We start from the raw sequence: 20,105 nt of genomic DNA on the forward strand, positions 1-20,105 counted from the left end.
TGGTTCTGGAGAGGGATTTTGGAAAGTACCACTCACCTGATCCCTACCAGAGCTGTGGAAGATCAGTCGAGGTGAAGGAGGTGAGGGGTTTGTATGACAGACAGGGTGTCCTTCAAGATGACAAGGAAGGCATCCTGAATGTTATTGGATCCTATTACTCCGATATTTTGTCTGAGCAGCCACTTATCAGAGAAAGGATGGAAACATTTCTAAGGGAGACTCCTGCTCTTTGTAACCCAGATGCCTCTATTGAAACTTTGGGTAATAATGTGACAGCAGAGGAAATCAGGAAGGCGATTGATGGGTTAAATTTAAAGAAGTCTCCAGGCCCAGATGGGTTAACATCTGAGTTTTATATAGCTTTTGCAGACCTCTTGATTCCCCGCCTTGTAGTAGTATATAATGAGTGCGTGGACGAGGGAATTCTCCCTCCTTCTATGAGGTTATCTGCTCTCATATTGTTGTCCAAAGGTAAGGATCCATCTCGCATTGAGAACTGGCGCCCCATCGCCCTTCTCAATACAGATAGAAAGATTTTGGCAAAAGTACTTTTTAATAGGTTGTTGGAATTTTCTGAGCAACTGCTTTCTCCATCTCAGCACTGTACTGTGAAGGGCCGCAGCACCTTTAGTGCAGTCCTTGGCGTCCGGGAGGCCATAGAGCAGTGCCGTGCTGAGAAATGGGGAAAGTACTTGCTGGCATTAGATCAGTCTAAGGCTTTTGACCGAGTAAATCATGAGTACCTGTGGGCCTTGCTTGAAAGGTATGGTTTTCCAGTCAGGGTAGTGAATTGGCTAAGAACAATATACAGTCAGGCCGAGAGCTTCCCACTTGTTAATGGTTGGGTGGGTCCTACCTTTTGGGGTGAGCTCTGGTGTTCGTCAGGGATGCCCCCTGAGCCCCCTTCTATATGTATTCGCGATCGATCCCTTCATCAGAAGGGTAGAGAACGGTGCAGTGGGAGGAGTGCAGCTGGGACCGGAGTTCCCTCTGAAGGTAGTGGCTTACGCAGATGATGTCACAGTGGTTCTGTCATCAGTGGCAGAGGCACGTGAAGTAGAAAATCTCATCTGTGAATACTCTGAAGCTTCATGCTCCAGAATAAACCATGAGAAGTGTGACATTTTCTAGATGGGGGAGGAAGGCGAGGAATTTTGCCTTCCGGACAGCCTCCCCCCGGCCAGTTCGCAGATAAAGATTTTAGGCATCTGTTTCGACCATGGTGACTATGCCACTCTAAATTGGGAGAGAACTCTGGAAAATGCTGCCCGGAAAGTAGAGAGCTGGAAGAGATGGAAATTCTCTTACAGGGAAAAGGTTGACTTGTGCAAAACCTTCCTGATCCCGATCTTTCTGTATGTCAGCTATGTGTGCTTCTTGCCTCAATCTTTATGGACCAAATTGAACTCTCTGTTCTTTGTTACTTTGGAGGAACAGAATAAATATAGTCAAGAGGGGCATCACTTATAAATTGAGGAAAGACGGGGGTTTGAGTATGGTCAACCCTGTGGTCTTTTTTGTAACAACCTTTGTAAAACTTAATTTTGGGAGCCTACTGTTAGAGACTCCCCCTCGATGGGTAAGTGGCTTTGAGGTCTGGGTGTCTCCCTTCCTCAGGTTTTGGTTAGAAGGAGGCCAAGTGAAGAATCCCCAAATTCGGCATGGGTATCTCCCGATCTACGTTATCCAGTGCTTGAAAGTGATAAAGCGTTGGGGACTGGAAGTGGGGGAAGTCAAAAGTCTTTCCAGGAAGGAGTTGGGGGAGAGGATTTTGCGAACCCACTTTCATGTTCCGCTGTCACTAAGGGATTGCCCGAGCGATGTCGCTTCAGCAGGGTTGGCTCTGATTAATTCGGAGAGAATACAGCTGAAGTTCAGAGATATTGCTTGGCTTTCTCTCCACGGGAAGCTTTACGTAAAGGGGAACATGATGTGGAGAAATGCCAGTGATCGTGGTTGTCCACGGGAGGAATGTCTAGGGGAGGAGGAGACAATGGACCATTTCTTGATCAGGTGCCCCTTTAACGTAGAAATTTACAAGAGAGTTTCAAGAGCTTTACGTATCCCGTGCCTTTCAGGGCTTAGTTACCCTGAGTGGGCTTATGGAGCATTCAAAAGATATGGTAGATTTAATTTGACCACCATTTTTTTAGTCAGTTTAGCAGTTAGATATCAAACTTGGATGGCACGGTGTCAGGTGTCCATAAGAAATAAAAGTCCTTCCCTGTGAAGTGGTGGTGGATTTAATTCTGCACGAGGTGGAAAGGATGATGGTTCTGGATAAGGAGAGGATGGATGCTGTCAGGTGGTCTCGTTGGTGGGGCCACCTGAAACCCCCTTGAGTGGGTGGTAGAAGTCCTCTCTAAATCTAGCTTTAGAGTCTTTTCTTCATTTCACATCCCATAGATTTTGAGTACTTTCATTTTTTATGGAATAGGTTTGCATACATCTAACTAGCTTTGATCAGTTTTTCTTAAACATAAGTGTGTAGGTTTGGGTGGAGTATTGGTGAGGGTGGTGGTTGGTTTGGAGTATTATTTCTGAATATTTATATATACAGTGTATATTATTTATTCAAGGAATGTAAATTTGAGTTCTGTTTGTTAATCATTATTTTTTGTATTTTTTTGTATAATGTATTATTTATTTGTTTTTATTCTGTATATACTGTAAAGTTTTTGATGCAAGTTTTAAATAAATGAAACATTTCCTGATATACTCTGTGCTGCTGGGGACCCTGCTCCTCCCACTATATAACTCTCAGTCTGTGGCTTCCTGCTGCCTCCATTCCCCTCCTCACATCATGTCACTGCCCCTGTCACATGCAGCCCTGTCCTCACTGACACATCACTCATCTCCTGATATACTCTGTGCTGCTGGGGACCCTGCCCCTCCCACTATATAACTGTCAGTCTGTGGCATCCTGCTGCCTCCATTCCCCTCCTCACATCATGTCACTGCCCCTGTCACATGACGCCCTGTCCTCACTGACGCATCACTCATCTCCTGATATACTCTGTGTTGCTGGGGACCCTGCTCCTCCCACTATATAACTCTCAGTCTGTGACTTCCTGCTGCCTCCATTCCCCTCCTCACATCATGTCACTGCCCCTGTCACATGCAGCCCTGTCCTCACTGTCACATCCCTGAATAAGGCGGCCAGAGCCAGCCCTAACCAATATGATGCCCTAGGCAAGATTTTGGCTGGTGCCCCCTAGCACCGCCGCTAGTTCTGAAGGAGATGCCTGGCATGAGTCAGCTGGCAGCTCTGCTAACGTCGGGCGCCTTTTGTTTATGAAAATGCGTCTTATTTGCATTACTATGTGGCTAGAATGCACAAGCAACTGCTGCTTATTAAAATGATATGCAGCATGCCTATATTCTGTGTGCGACTGCGGCTGTATCTGCATATGAAATGCTACATTACAGTGATTTCCAGGACTACACTGCAACGTAGCATTTCGTATATAGATACAGACGCAGTCACACACAGAATATAGGCATGCCGCATATCATTTTAATCAGCAGAAGCTGCTGGTGCCCCTAAGCATACCAAATGCCCTAGGCATTAGCCTAGTTTGCCTATACCTAAGGCCGACTCTGAAGGCGGCAGAGATAACTGTTTTATTCATTTTATTAGGAGAAAACTCAGGTGTCACGTTATGGAGAAAGTAATAGTTATTATTTCATTAAATTAAAGTCATCAAATGATTGTTAATTGGAATGAACGGTTAATGTCTCTGTGACAGTGAATGATGTATTACACTATGATGTGGGCACCAGTTACACAGCCAGGTCATAGTATCTCCACACTCCTCCACCCACCAGGAAAGGGACAACGCATTGTTGTATTCAGCGGTGCACGCCTGTATGTACTGCTGCATATCTGGCACGTGTCTCACCTGGCCTCGGTCATGTATGTTCTGTAGGTGACATACAAGGGTACGTTCTTATACACATTGCTGTAGACACTTCCTGTGACGTCACACGGAGGGCTCAGACGTGTCCTGTACACTGGGTCTACACAACTCTGAGACAGGGTTTATAGAGGAGAGTCCTCAGCTAGGAGATGTAGTGGGGTGTCCTCAGGAGATGTAGTGGGGTGTCCTCAGGGTATGTCGTGGAAATTCCTTAGGCGGAAGCAGATGTTGGAACACAGTGTCCTCAGGTAGGAGATGTAGTGGAGAGTCCTCAGCTAAGAGATGTAGTGGAGAATCCTCTGGACACGTAGTGGAGAGTCCTCAGGAGATGTAGTGAAGAGTCCACAGGAGATGTACTGTAATTGAGAGTCTTTAAGCTGCAGAAAATGTTTGGCACAGAGTCCTCAGCTACGAGATGTAGTGGAGAGTCCTCAGGAGATGTAGTGGAGAGTCTTTAGGCTGCAGAAGATGTCTGGCACACAGAGTCCTCAGCTAGGAGATGTAGTGGAGAGTCCTTAGCTAGGAAATGTAGTAGAGTTCTCAGGAGATGTAGTTGAGAATCTTTAGCCTGTCTGGCACACAGAGTCCTCAGTTATGAGATGTAGTGGAGAGTCTTCAGCTAGGAAATGTAGTGGAGAGTCATCAGCTAGGACATGTAGTGGAGAGTCCTCAGGACATGTAGTGGAGCGTCTTTAGGCTGCAGAAGATGCCTGGCACACAGAGTCCTCAGCTAGGAGATGTAGTGGAGAGTCCTCAGCTAGGAGATGTAGTGGAGAGTCCTCAGCTAGGACATGTAGTGGAGAGTCCTCAGCTAGGAGATGTAGTGGAGAGTCCTCAGCTAGGAGATGTAGTGGAGAGATCTCAGGCCTTAGATTTACTGTAGAGTCCCCAGGCCAGAGAAATAGCTGAGAGTCCTCAGTGAGGAGATGGAAGAGACTCCTCAAGCTTAGATGTTGGCACACAGACATTATGGTGAAATGAAGGACACAAGGGGCTGTACCTGAGGTATGTTGTTCTTAATAAGCTGGTCCACAGAGACGCTTGGCAGAGTTATGGAAGCTCTGATGGGCCGGAGTACTCTTCTATCCTCCGTCCAGCCCTTTCCCCTCTGCTGAAGGATGTCTAGAGACCCTCGCTTTGTTAAGTTGCCCTCTCTTAGTATAACCCCATGGGAAAGCTGCATGGTATCTAGCAGAATGCCAGCTGAGACAGGATTAGGACCTTGCGTAGCATCTGCTCTGCTGGACCTGGTTAGTGCGTGCAGAGGAAGTGTCTTCTCACCTGACACCTGAGATTCATAGGACGCAGGGTGTAACTGTAACCCATACTTCTCACACAGTTTATTGGCTTCTTTATCACTGGATCTCCTGACTCTTTTACGCACAAGACTAGGTGCTCCTACACCCACATTTCCTGCTTTCCTACCTGACTGTTTACTGGCATCTAACACTTCAATGTGGGGGATGACATGGTGTCGTGGAAGTTTGGAGAGGTCCACTTGAGGCACAGAAAGAATATTTCCTGCATCATCGTAGATAAGATTGTTCTTCTGAGGTGGCCTCATGAGCTGGATCTTCAGGATGTTGTGCAAAGATGTGGGCAAAAGATTAAGGGTTTCATCTGCTTTGTTCTCTTCCTTTTCCCTGAGGAACTGATCCAACAACATCTCTTTTTCTGTCTCCTCGAGGGACTTAGTGATGTTCTTGAAGCCAGCTGAGCGTAGAGGTCCACGATGAGGATGATAACGGTTCCTGGTCTTTTTGGGCTCAAGTGGAGGCGTAGGCTTGATGTGTAGCTGAGAAGCTTGGGTTGCATAAGGCTGGGTATCTTCTTGCCCAGGATTTGGTAGAGGGAGATCCTCAAAATTCTGTGGATATTTTTGGGGTTCCACTGTCTGAATTTTAGCTTCTGATTCTGCTGGACGAGGGTTTGGCAGAGTGGGATACTCAGAACTATTTAGAGATATTGTGAGGTCCAATGTCTGGGTTCCAGCTTCTGCTTCTTGTTCAGGGATATCTGGCATGAGGTGCTCTGAGCTTGCCTGCTGTGGAGGACAGAGAGAAGACTAATTGGCAGCTGCTGGGTCTCATTGTCACGAAAATAAAAGTACCCAGTTGATCCATAACACAGTAGTGCTGGTTCTGAGGTAGCAGCAAAAGCAAGTAACTGTGTACCAGGAACAAGCCATGCTGCAATACACTCTCTGCACATGTTACATCTGCCCCTTGCAGTGCAGCATGGTGTTACCCAGGTGCTCAGTTACTGGCTGCTTCTGCATGTCGCTCACACATACTGGGAAGCTTTATTCTCACACTGCAATGTAGCTCTGAGCTAGGACACATCCACCCCACACCTAACTCTCTGCACATGTTACATCTGCCCCCCTACAGTGCAGCATGGTGTTACCCAGGTGCTCAGTTACTGGCTGCTTCTGCATGTAGCCCACACATGCTAGGCAGCTCTATTATCACACTGCAAAGTAGCTCTGATCTAGGACATGCCCCTCCCACACCTAACTCTCTGCACATGTTACATCTGCCCCCTGCAGTGCAGCATGGCTTTACACAGGTGCTCAGTTACTGGCTGCTTCTGCATGTAGCCTACACATGCTGGGCAGCTTTATTCTCACACTGCAATGTAGCTCTGAGCTAGGACACGCCCCTCACAGATCTAACTCTCTGCACATGTTACATCTGCCCCCTGCAGTGCAGCATGGTGTTACCCAGGTGCTCAGTTACTGTCTGCTTCTGCATGTAGCCCACACATGCTGGACAGCTTTATTCTCACACTGCAATGTAGATCTGAGCTAGGACACGTTCCTCCCACACCTAACTCTCTGCACATGTTACATCTGCCTCCCCTGCAGTGCAGCATGGTGTTACCCAGGTGCTCAGTTACTGGCTGCTTCTGCATGTAGCCCACACATGCTGAGCAGCTTTATTCTCATACTGCAATGTAGCTCTGAGCTAGGACACGCCCCTCACAGATCTAACTCTCTGCACATGTTACATCTGCCCCCTGCAGTGCAGCATGGTGTTACCCAGGTGCTCAGTTACTGGCTGCTTCTGCATGTAGCCCACACATGCTGGACAGCATTACTCTCACACTGCAAAGTAGATCTGAGCTATGACCCATTCCTCCCACACCTAACTCTCTGCACATGTTACATCTGCCCCCCTGCAGTGCAGCATGGTGTTACCCAGGAGCTCAGTTACTGGCTGCTTCTGCATGTAGCCCACACATGCTGGCAGCTTTATTCTCATACTGTAATGTAGCTCTGAGCTAGGACACACCCCTCCCACACCTAACTCTCTGCACATGTTACATCTGCCCCCCTGCAGTGCAGCATGGTGTTACCCAGGTGCTCAGTTACTGGCTCTTACTTTATTCACAATTTGTAATCAGCCAGAAATTAATTGAACAGCTACCATTTTATATTACTGTTCTGAAAGGCATTATAACCCTGGGCAGCGGGTGTACATGACACAATACTGGGAAAGGGTATAGCTACCTGAGGGTGACTGGAACGGAGTGACGGGACAGGTTGGGTGACGGGCACACACCCCTGTGCCCAGGAGTCATTGGGACACAGCGCCGGCTCCTCTTGCCAGTTGGTGTCTGAGTCCAACTCATCCTCACTCTTATCTCTGGGCATGAATGTCCACTTAATGATGTGCGTGATTGCGTCGCGGGCCTGGCTGACGGTATACGGAATCACCTGTACACAACGGGTATATAACCATTACATAATAATATCCATCCTCTGTGTGTTACTCTATCACTGTACTGTAACTGTGTATATGTCACATAATAATATACATCCTCTGTTACTCTATCACTGTACTGTAACTGTGTATATATCACATAATAATATACATCCTCTATGTGTTACTCTATCACTGTACTGTAACTGTGTATATATCACATAATAATATACATCCTCCGTGTGTTACTCTATCACTGTACTGTAACTGTGTATATGTCACATAATAATATACATCCTCTGTGTGTTACTCTATCACTGTACTGTAACTGTATATATCACATAATATACATCCTCTGTGTGTTACTCTATCACTGTACTGTAACTGTGTATATATCACATAATAATATACATCCTCTATGTGTTACTCTATCACTGTACTGTAACTGTGTATATGTCACATAATAATATACATCCTCTATGTGTTACTCTATCACTGTACTGTAACTGTGTATGTCACATAATATACATCCTCTATGTGTTACTCTATCACTGTACTGTAACTGTGTATATATCACATAATAATATACATCCTCTGTGTGTTACTCTATCACTGTACTGTAACTGTGTATATGTCACATAATAATATACATCCTCTGTGTGTTACTCTATCACTGTACTGTAACTGTGTATATATCACATAATAATATACATCCTCTGTGTGTTATTCTATCACTGTACTGTAACTGTGTATATATCACATAATAATATACATCCTCTGTGTTACTCTATCACTGTACTGTAACTGTGTATATATCACATAATATACATCCTCTGTTACTCTATCACTGTACTGTAACTGTGTATATGTCACATAATAATATACATCCTCTGTGTGTTACTCTATCATTGTACTGTAACTGTGTATATGTCACATAATAATATACACCCTCTATGTGTTACTCTCACTGTACTGTAACTGTGTATATGTCACATAATAATATACATCCTCTGTGTGTTACTCTATCATTGTACTGTAACTGTGTATATGTCACATAATAATATACACCCTCTATGTGTTACTCTCACTGTACTGTAACTGTGTATATGTCACATAATAATATACATCCTCTGTGTGTTACTCTATCACTGTACTGTAACTGTGTATATATCACATAATATACATCCTCTATGTGTTACTCTATCACTGTACTGTAACTGTGTATATATCACATAATAATATACATCCTCTGTGTGTTACTCTATCACTGTACTGTAACTGTGTATATGTCACATAATAATATACATCCTCTGTGTGTTACTCTATCACTGTACTGTAACTGTGTATATATCACATAATAATATACATCCTCTGTGTGTTATTCTATCACTGTACTGTAACTGTGTATATGTCACATAATAATATACATCCTCTGTGTGTTACTCTATCACTGTACTGTAACTGTATATATCACATAATAATATACATCCTCTGTGTTACTCTATCACTGTACTGTAACTGTATATATCACATAATATACATCCTCTATGTGTTACTCTATCACTGTACTGTAACTGTGTATATATCACATAATAATATACATCCTCTATGTGTTACTCTATCACTGTACTGTAACTGTGTGTATATATCACATAATAATAATAATATACATCCTCCGTGTGTTACTCTATCACTGTACTGTGGGGGTCATTCCGAGTTGTTCGCTCGTTAAAAATCTTCGCATCGCAGCGATTTTCCGCTTAATGCGCATGCGCAATGTCCGCACTGCGACTGCGCCAAGTAAATTTGCTATGCAGTTAGGAATTTTACTCACGGCTTTTTCATCGTTCTGGCGATCGTAATGTGATTGACAGGTAATGGGTGTTACTGGGCGGAAACACGCCGTTTTATGGGCGTGTGGGAAAAAACGCTACCGTTTCCGGAAAAAACGCAGGAGTGGCCGGAGAAACGAAGGAGTGTCTGGGCGAACGCTGGGTGTGTTTGTGACGTCAAACCAGGAACGACGAGCAGTGAAATGATCGCAGATGCCGAGTAAGTCTGGAGCTACTCAGAAACTGCTACGAGGTGTGTAATCGCAATATTGCGATTACATCGTTCGCTATTTTAAGATGCTAAGATTCACTCCCAGTAGGCGGCGGCTTAGCATGAGCAAATCTGCTAAAATCCGCTTGCGAGCGAACAACTCGGAATGACCCCCTGTAACGGTGTATAAATCACATAATAATATACATTCTCTGTGTGTTACTCTATCACTGTACTGTAACTGTGTATATATCACATAATAATATCCATCCTCTATGTGTTACTCTATCACTGTACTGTAACTGTATATATGTCACATAATAATATACATCCTCTATGTGTTACTCTATCACTGTACTGTAACTGTGTATATGTCACATAATAATATACATCCTCTATGTTACTCTCACTGTACTGTAACTGTGTATATGTCACATAATAATATACATCCTCTATGTGTTACTCTATCACTGTACTGTAACTGTGTATATATCACATAATAATATACATCCTCTGTGTTACTCTATCACTGTACTGTAACTGTGTATATGTCACATAATAATATACATCCTCTGTGTGTTACTCTATCACTGTACTGTAACTGTGTATATGTCACATAATAATATACATCCTCTGTGTGTTACTCTATCACTGTGCTGTAACTGTGTACATGTCACATAATATACATCCTCTGTTACTCTATCACTGTACTGTAACTGTGTATATGTCACATAATATACATCCTCTATGTTACTCTCACTGTACTGTAACTGTATATATAACATAATAATATACATCCTCTATGTTACTCTATCACTGTACTGTAACTGTGTATATGTCACATAATAATATACATCCTCTGTGTTACTCTATCACTGTACTGTAACTGTGTATATGTCACATAATAATATACATCCTCTGTTACTCTCACTGTACTGTAACTGTGTATATGTCACATAATAATATACATCCTCTGTGTTACTCTATCACTGTACTGTAACTGTGTATATGTCACATAATAATATACATCCTCTGTGTGTTACTCTATCACTGTGCTGTAACTGTGTATATATCACATAATAATATACATCCTCTGTGTTATTCTATCACTGTACTGTAACTGTGTATATGTCACATAATAATATACATCCTCTGTGTGTTATTCTATCACTGTACTGTAACTGTGTATATATCACATAATAATATACATCCTCTGTGTGTTACTCTATCACTGTACTGTAACTGTGTATATGTCACATAATAATATACATCCTCTGTGTGTTACTCTATCACTGTGCTGTAACTGTGTACATGTCACATAATAATATACATCCTCTATGTTACTCTATCACTGTACTGTAACTGTGTACATATCACACAATATACATCCTCTGTGTGTTACTCTATCACTGTACTGTAACTGTGTATATATCACATAATAATATACATCCTCTGTGTTACTCTATCACTGTACTGTAACTAACTGTGTATATATCACATAATAATAATATACATCCTCTGTGTTACTCTCTCACTGTACTGTAACTGTGTATATGTCACATAATAATATACATCCTGTGTATGTTACTCTATCACTGTACTGTAACTGTGTATATGTCACATAATAATATACATCCTCTATGTGTTACTCTATCACTGTACTGTAACTGTGTATATATCAAATAATATACATCCTCTGTGTTACTCTATCACTGTACTGTAACTGTATATATATCACATAATATACATCCTCTGTGTGTTACTCTATCACTGTACTGTAACTGTGTATATGTCACATAATAATATACATCCTCTGTGTGTTACTCTATCACTGTGCTGTAACTGTGTACATGTCACATAATAATATACATCCTCTGTTACTCTATCACTGTACTGTAACTGTGTATATGTCACATAATATACATCCTCTATGTTACTCTATCACTGTACTGTAACTGTGTATATATCACATAATATACATCCTCTGTGTTACTCTCACTGTACTGTAACTGTATATATAACATAATAATATACATCCTCTATGTGTTACTCTATCACTGTACTGTAACTGTGTATATGTCACATAATAATATACATCCTCTGTGTTACTCTATCACTGTACTGTAACTGTGTATATGTCACATAATAATATACATCCTCTGTTACTCTCACTGTACTGTAACTGTGTATATGTCACATAATAATATACATCCTCTGTGTGTTACTCTATCACTGTACTGTAACTGTGTATATGTCACATAATAATATACATCCTCTGTGTGTTACTCTATCACTGTGCTGTAACTGTGTACATGTCACATAATAATATACATCCTCTATGTTACTCTATCACTGTACTGTAACTGTGTATATGTCACATAATATACATCCTCTATGTTACTCTATCACTGTACTGTAACTGTGTATATATCACATAATAATATACATCCTCTATGTGTTACTCTATCACTGTACTGTAACTGTGTATATATCACATAATAATATACATCTTCTGTGTTATTCTATCACTGTACTGTAACTGTATATATGTCACATAATAATATACATCCTCTGTTACTCTATCACTGTACTGTAACTGTGTATATGTCACATAATAATATACATCCTCTGTGTGTTACTCTATCACTGTGCTGTAACTGTGTACATGTCACATAATAATATACATCCTCTATGTTACTCTATCACTGTACTGTAACTGTGTATATGTCACATAATATACATCCTCTATGTTACTCTATCACTGTACTGTAACTGTGTATATATCACATAATAATATACATCCTCTATGTGTTACTCTATCACTGTACTGTAACTGTGTATATATCACATAATAATATACATCTTCTGTGTTATTCTATCACTGTACTGTAACTGTATATATGTCACATAATAATATACATCCTCTGTTACTCTATCACTGTACTGTAACTGTGTATATGTCACATAATAATATACATCCTCTGTGTTACTCTATCACTGTACTGTAACTAACTGTGTATATATCACATAATAATAATATACATCCTCTGTGTTACTCTCTCACTGTACTGTAACTGTGTATATGTCACATAATAATATACATCCTCTGTGTGTTACTCTATCACTGTACTGTAACTGTGTATATGTCACATAATAATATACATCCTCTATGTTACTCTATCACTGTACTGTAACTGTGTATATGTCACATAATAATATACATCCTCTGTGTTACTCTATCACTGTACTGTAACTGTATATATATATCACATAATAATATACATCCTCTGTGTGTAATTCTATCACTGTACTGTAACTGTGTATATATCACATAACATACATCCTCTATGTGTTACTCTATCACTGTACTGTAACTGTGTATATATCACATAATAATATACATCCTCTATGTGTTACTCTATCACTGTACTGTAACTGTGTATATGTCACATAATAATATACATCCTCTGTGTTACTATATCACTGTACTGTAACTGTATATATCACATAATATACATCCTCTGTGTGTTACTCTATCACTGTACTGTAACTGTGTACATATCACACATAATATACATCCTCTATGTGTTACTCTATCACTGTACTGTAACTGTATATATATATATATATATATATATATATATCACATAATATACATCCTCTGTGTGTAATTCTATCACTGTACTGTAACTGTGTATATATCACATAACATACATCCTCTATGTGTTACTCTATCACTGTACTGTAACTGTGTATATATCACATAATATACATCCTCTATGTGTTACTCTATCACTGTACTGTAACTGTGTATATATCACATAATAATATACATCCTCTATGTGTTACTCTATCACTGTACTGTAACTGTGTATATATCACATAATAATATACATCTTCTGTGTGTTACTCTCACTGTACTGTAACTGTGTATATATCACATAATAATATACATCCTCTGTGTTACTCTATCACTGTACTGTAACTGTGTATATATCACATAATAATATACATCCTCTATGTGTTACTCTATCACTGTACTGTAACTGTGTATATATCACATAATAATATACATCCTCTGTTACTCTATCACTGTACTGTAACTGTGTATATATCACATAATAATATACATCCTCTATGTGTTACTCTATCACTGTACTGTAACTGTGTATATATCACATAATAATATACATCCTCTGTTACTCTATCACTGTACTGTAACTGTGTATATATCACATAATAATATACATCCTCTATGTGTTACTCTATCACTGTACTGTAACTGTGTATATATCACATAATAATATACATCCTCTGTGTTACTCTATCACTGTACTGTAACTGTGTATATATCACATAATAATATACATCCTCTGTGTGTTACTCTATCACTGTACTGTAACTGTGTATATATCACATAATATACATCCTCTGTGTGTTACTCTATCACTGTACTGTAACTGTGTATATGTCACATAATAATATACATCCTCTCTGTGTTACTCTATCACTGTACTGTAACTAACTGTGTATATATCACATAATAATAATAATATACATCCTCTGTGTGTTACTCTCTCACTGTACTGTAACTGTGTATATGTCACATAATAATATACATCCTCTATGTGTTACTCTATCACTGTACTGTAACTGTGTATATATCAAATAATATACATCCTCTATGTGTTACTCTATCACTGTACTGTAACTGTGTATATATCACATAATAATATACATCCTCTATGTTACTCTATCACTGTACTGTAACTGTGTATATATCACATAATAATAATATACATCCTCCGTGTGTTACTCTATCACTGTACTGTGGGGGTCATACCGAGTTGTTCGCTCGTTAAAAATCTTCGCATCGCAGCGATTTTCCGCTTAATGCGCAATGTCCGTACTGCGACTGCGCCAAGTAAATTTGCTATGCAGTTAGGAATTTTACTCACGGCTTTTTCATCGTTCTGGCGATCGTAATGTGATTGACAGGAAATGGGTGTTACTGGGCGGAAACAGGCCGTTTTATGGGCGTGTGGGAAAAAACGCTACAGTTTCCGGAAAAAACGCATGAGTGGCTGGAGAAACGGAGGAGTGTCTGGGCGAACGCTGGGTGTGTTTGTGACGTCAAACCAGGAACGACAAGCAGTGAAATGATCGCAGATGCCGAGTAAGTCTGGAGCTACTCAGAAACTGCTACGAGGTGTGTAATCGCAATATTGCGATTACATCGTTCGCTATTTTAAGATGCTAAGATTCACTCCCAGTAGGCGGCGTCTTAGCATGAGCAAATCTGCTAAAATCCGCTTGCGAGCGAACAACTCGGAATGACCCCCTGTAACTGTGTATAAATCACATAATAATATACATCCTCTGTGTGTTACTCTATCACTGTACTGTAACTGTGTATATATCACATAATAATATCCATCCTCTATGTGTTACTCTATCACTGTACTGTAACTGTGTATATATCACATAATAATAATATACATCCTCTGTGTGTTACTCTATCACTGTACTGTAACTGTGTATATGTCACATAATAATATACATCCTCTATGTGTTACTCTATCACTGTACTGTAACTGTGTATATGTCACATAATAATATACATCCTCTGTGTGTTACTCTATCACTGTACTGTAACTGTGTATATATCACACATAATATACATCCTCTATGTGTTACTCTATCACTGTGCTGTAGCTGTATATATATCACACATAATATACATCCTCTGTGTGTAATTCTATCACTGTACTGTAACTGTGTATATATCACATAATAATATACATCCTCTGTGTTACTCTCTCACTGTACTGTAACTGTGTATATGTCACATAATAATATACATCCTGTGTATGTTACTCTATCACTGTACTGTAACTGTGTATATGTCACATAATAATATACATCCTCTATGTGTTACTCTATCACTGTACTGTAACTGTGTATATATCAAATAATATACATCCTCTGTGTTACTCTATCACTGTACTGTAACTGTATATATATCACATAATATACATCCTCTGTGTGTTACTCTATCACTGTACTGTAACTGTGTATATGTCACATAATAATATACATCCTCTGTGTGTTACTCTATCACTGTGCTGTAACTGTGTACATGTCACATAATAATATACATCCTCTGTTACTCTATCACTGTACTGTAACTGTGTATATGTCACATAATATACATCCTCTATGTTACTCTATCACTGTACTGTAACTGTGTATATATCACATAATATACATCCTCTGTGTTACTCTCACTGTACTGTAACTGTATATATAACATAATAATATACATCCTCTATGTGTTACTCTATCACTGTACTGTAACTGTGTATATATCACAACAATAATATACATCCTCCGTGTTACTCTCACTGTACTGTAACTGTGTATAAATCACATAATAATATACATCCTCTGTGTGTTACTCTATCACTGTACTGTAACTGTGTATATATCACATAATATACATCCTCTGTGTGTTACTCTATCACTGTACTGTAACTGTGTATATATCACATAATATACATCCTCTATGTGTTACTCTATCACTGTACTGTAACTGTGTATATGTCACATAATAATATACATCCTCTGTGTGTTACTCTATCACTGTACTGTAACTAACTGTGTATATATCACATAATAATAATAATATACATCCTCCGTGTTACTCTCACTGTACTGTAACTGTGTATAAATCACATAATAATATACATCCTCTGTGTGTTACTCTATCACTGTACTGTAACTGTGTATATGTCACATAATAATATCCATCCTCTGTGTTACTCTATCACTGTACTGTAACTGTGTATATATCACATAATAATATACATCCTCTGTGTTACTCTATCACTGTACTGTAACTAACTGTGTATATATCACATAATAATAATATACATCCTCTGTGTTACTCTCTCACTGTACTGTAACTGTGTATATGTCACATAATAATATACATCCTCTGTGTGTTACTCTATCACTGTACTGTAACTGTGTATATGTCACATAATAATATACATCCTCTATGTTACTCTATCACTGTACTGTAACTGTGTATATGTCACATAATAATATACATCCTCTGTGTTACTCTATCACTGTACTGTAACTGTATATATATATCACATAATAATATACATCCTCTGTGTGTAATTCTATCACTGTACTGTAACTGTGTATATATCACATAACATACATCCTCTATGTGTTACTCTATCACTGTACTGTAACTGTGTATATATCACATAATAATATACATCCTCTATGTGTTACTCTATCACTGTACTGTAACTGTGTATATGTCACATAATAATATACATCCTCTGTGTTACTATATCACTGTACTGTAACTGTATATATCACATAATATACATCCTCTGTGTGTTACTCTATCACTGTACTGTAACTGTGTACATATCACACATAATATACATCCTCTATGTGTTACTCTATCACTGTACTGTAACTGTATATATATATATATATATATATATATATCACATAATATACATCCTCTGTGTGTAATTCTATCACTGTACTGTAACTGTGTATATATCACATAACATACATCCTCTATGTGTTACTCTATCACTGTACTGTAACTGTGTATATATCACATAATATACATCCTCTATGTGTTACTCTATCACTGTACTGTAACTGTGTATATATCACATAATAATATACATCCTCTATGTGTTACTCTATCACTGTACTGTAACTGTGTATATATCACATAATAATATACATCTTCTGTGTGTTACTCTCACTGTACTGTAACTGTGTATATATCACATAATAATATACATCCTCTGTGTTACTCTATCACTGTACTGTAACTGTGTATATATCACATAATAATATACATCCTCTATGTGTTACTCTATCACTGTACTGTAACTGTGTATATATCACATAATAATATACATCCTCTGTTACTCTATCACTGTACTGTAACTGTGTATATATCACATAATAATATACATCCTCTATGTGTTACTCTATCACTGTACTGTAACTGTGTATATATCACATAATAATATACATCCTCTGTTACTCTATCACTGTACTGTAACTGTGTATATATCACATAATAATATACATCCTCTATGTGTTACTCTATCACTGTACTGTAACTGTGTATATATCACATAATAATATACATCCTCTGTGTTACTCTATCACTGTACTGTAACTGTGTATATATCACATAATAATATACATCCTCTGTGTGTTACTCTATCACTGTACTGTAACTGTGTATATATCACATAATATACATCCTCTGTGTGTTACTCTATCACTGTACTGTAACTGTGTATATGTCACATAATAATATACATCCTCTCTGTGTTACTCTATCACTGTACTGTAACTAACTGTGTATATATCACATAATAATAATAATATACATCCTCTGTGTGTTACTCTCTCACTGTACTGTAACTGTGTATATGTCACATAATAATATACATCCTCTATGTGTTACTCTATCACTGTACTGTAACTGTGTATATATCAAATAATATACATCCTCTATGTGTTACTCTATCACTGTACTGTAACTGTGTATATATCACATAATAATATACATCCTCTATGTTACTCTATCACTGTACTGTAACTGTGTATATATCACATAATAATAATATACATCCTCCGTGTGTTACTCTATCACTGTACTGTGGGGGTCATACCGAGTTGTTCGCTCGTTAAAAATCTTCGCATCGCAGCGATTTTCCGCTTAATGCGCAATGTCCGTACTGCGACTGCGCCAAGTAAATTTGCTATGCAGTTAGGAATTTTACTCACGGCTTTTTCATCGTTCTGGCGATCGTAATGTGATTGACAGGAAATGGGTGTTACTGGGCGGAAACAGGCCGTTTTATGGGCGTGTGGGAAAAAACGCTACAGTTTCCGGAAAAAACGCATGAGTGGCTGGAGAAACGGAGGAGTGTCTGGGCGAACGCTGGGTGTGTTTGTGACGTCAAACCAGGAACGACAAGCAGTGAAATGATCGCAGATGCCGAGTAAGTCTGGAGCTACTCAGAAACTGCTACGAGGTGTGTAATCGCAATATTGCGATTACATCGTTCGCTATTTTAAGATGCTAAGATTCACTCCCAGTAGGCGGCGTCTTAGCATGAGCAAATCTGCTAAAATCCGCTTGCGAGCGAACAACTCGGAATGACCCCCTGTAACTGTGTATAAATCACATAATAATATACATCCTCTGTGTGTTACTCTATCACTGTACTGTAACTGTGTATATATCACATAATAATATCCATCCTCTATGTGTTACTCTATCACTGTACTGTAACTGTGTATATATCACATAATAATAATATACATCCTCTGTGTGTTACTCTATCACTGTACTGTAACTGTGTATATGTCACATAATAATATACATCCTCTATGTGTTACTCTATCACTGTACTGTAACTGTGTATATGTCACATAATAATATACATCCTCTGTGTGTTACTCTATCACTGTACTGTAACTGTGTATATATCACACATAATATACATCCTCTATGTGTTACTCTATCACTGTGCTGTAGCTGTATATATATCACACATAATATACATCCTCTGTGTGTAATTCTATCACTGTACTGTAACTGTGTATATATCACATAATAATATACATCCTCTGTGTTACTCTCTCACTGTACTGTAACTGTGTATATGTCACATAATAATATACATCCTGTGTATGTTACTCTATCACTGTACTGTAACTGTGTATATGTCACATAATAATATACATCCTCTATGTGTTACTCTATCACTGTACTGTAACTGTGTATATATCAAATAATATACATCCTCTGTGTTACTCTATCACTGTACTGTAACTGTATATATATCACATAATATACATCCTCTGTGTGTTACTCTATCACTGTACTGTAACTGTGTATATGTCACATAATAATATACATCCTCTGTGTGTTACTCTATCACTGTGCTGTAACTGTGTACATGTCACATAATAATATACATCCTCTGTTACTCTATCACTGTACTGTAACTGTGTATATGTCACATAATATACATCCTCTATGTTACTCTATCACTGTACTGTAACTGTGTATATATCACATAATATACATCCTCTGTGTTACTCTCACTGTACTGTAACTGTATATATAACATAATAATATACATCCTCTATGTGTTACTCTATCACTGTACTGTAACTGTGTATATATCACAACAATAATATACATCCTCCGTGTTACTCTCACTGTACTGTAACTGTGTATAAATCACATAATAATATACATCCTCTGTGTGTTACTCTATCACTGTACTGTAACTGTGTATATATCACATAATATACATCCTCTGTGTGTTACTCTATCACTGTACTGTAACTGTGTATATATCAC

At 38.8% G+C, this 20,105-nt stretch overlaps 1 protein-coding gene across 2 annotated transcripts in view; it reads right to left on the reverse strand.

The window, feature by feature from the left end:
* Positions 1–3,616: 3,616 nt before the first annotated feature.
* C1H2orf81 (chromosome 1 C2orf81 homolog) overlaps positions 3,617–20,105 on the reverse strand; it is a 70,573-nt gene continuing 54,084 nt past the window's right edge. Inside the window, exons 3-4 of one of the 2 annotated variants that reach the window (XM_063925562.1) lie at positions 7,432–7,638; positions 3,617–5,961 (exon numbers count right to left, since the gene is read on the reverse strand). In XM_063925562.1, the coding sequence (XP_063781632.1) occupies positions 4,888–5,961; positions 7,432–7,638 (1,281 nt within the window). In that variant the 3' untranslated portion in view covers positions 3,617–4,887. Of the gene's footprint in view, positions 5,965–7,431; positions 7,639–20,105 lie in introns of both variants that reach the window. The other variant, XM_063925553.1, reaches the window with a different exon arrangement.

Source organism: Pseudophryne corroboree, chromosome 1 (assembly GCF_028390025.1).
Source record: "Pseudophryne corroboree isolate aPseCor3 chromosome 1, aPseCor3.hap2, whole genome shotgun sequence".
Classification (NCBI taxonomy): domain Eukaryota; kingdom Metazoa; phylum Chordata; class Amphibia; order Anura; family Myobatrachidae; genus Pseudophryne; species Pseudophryne corroboree.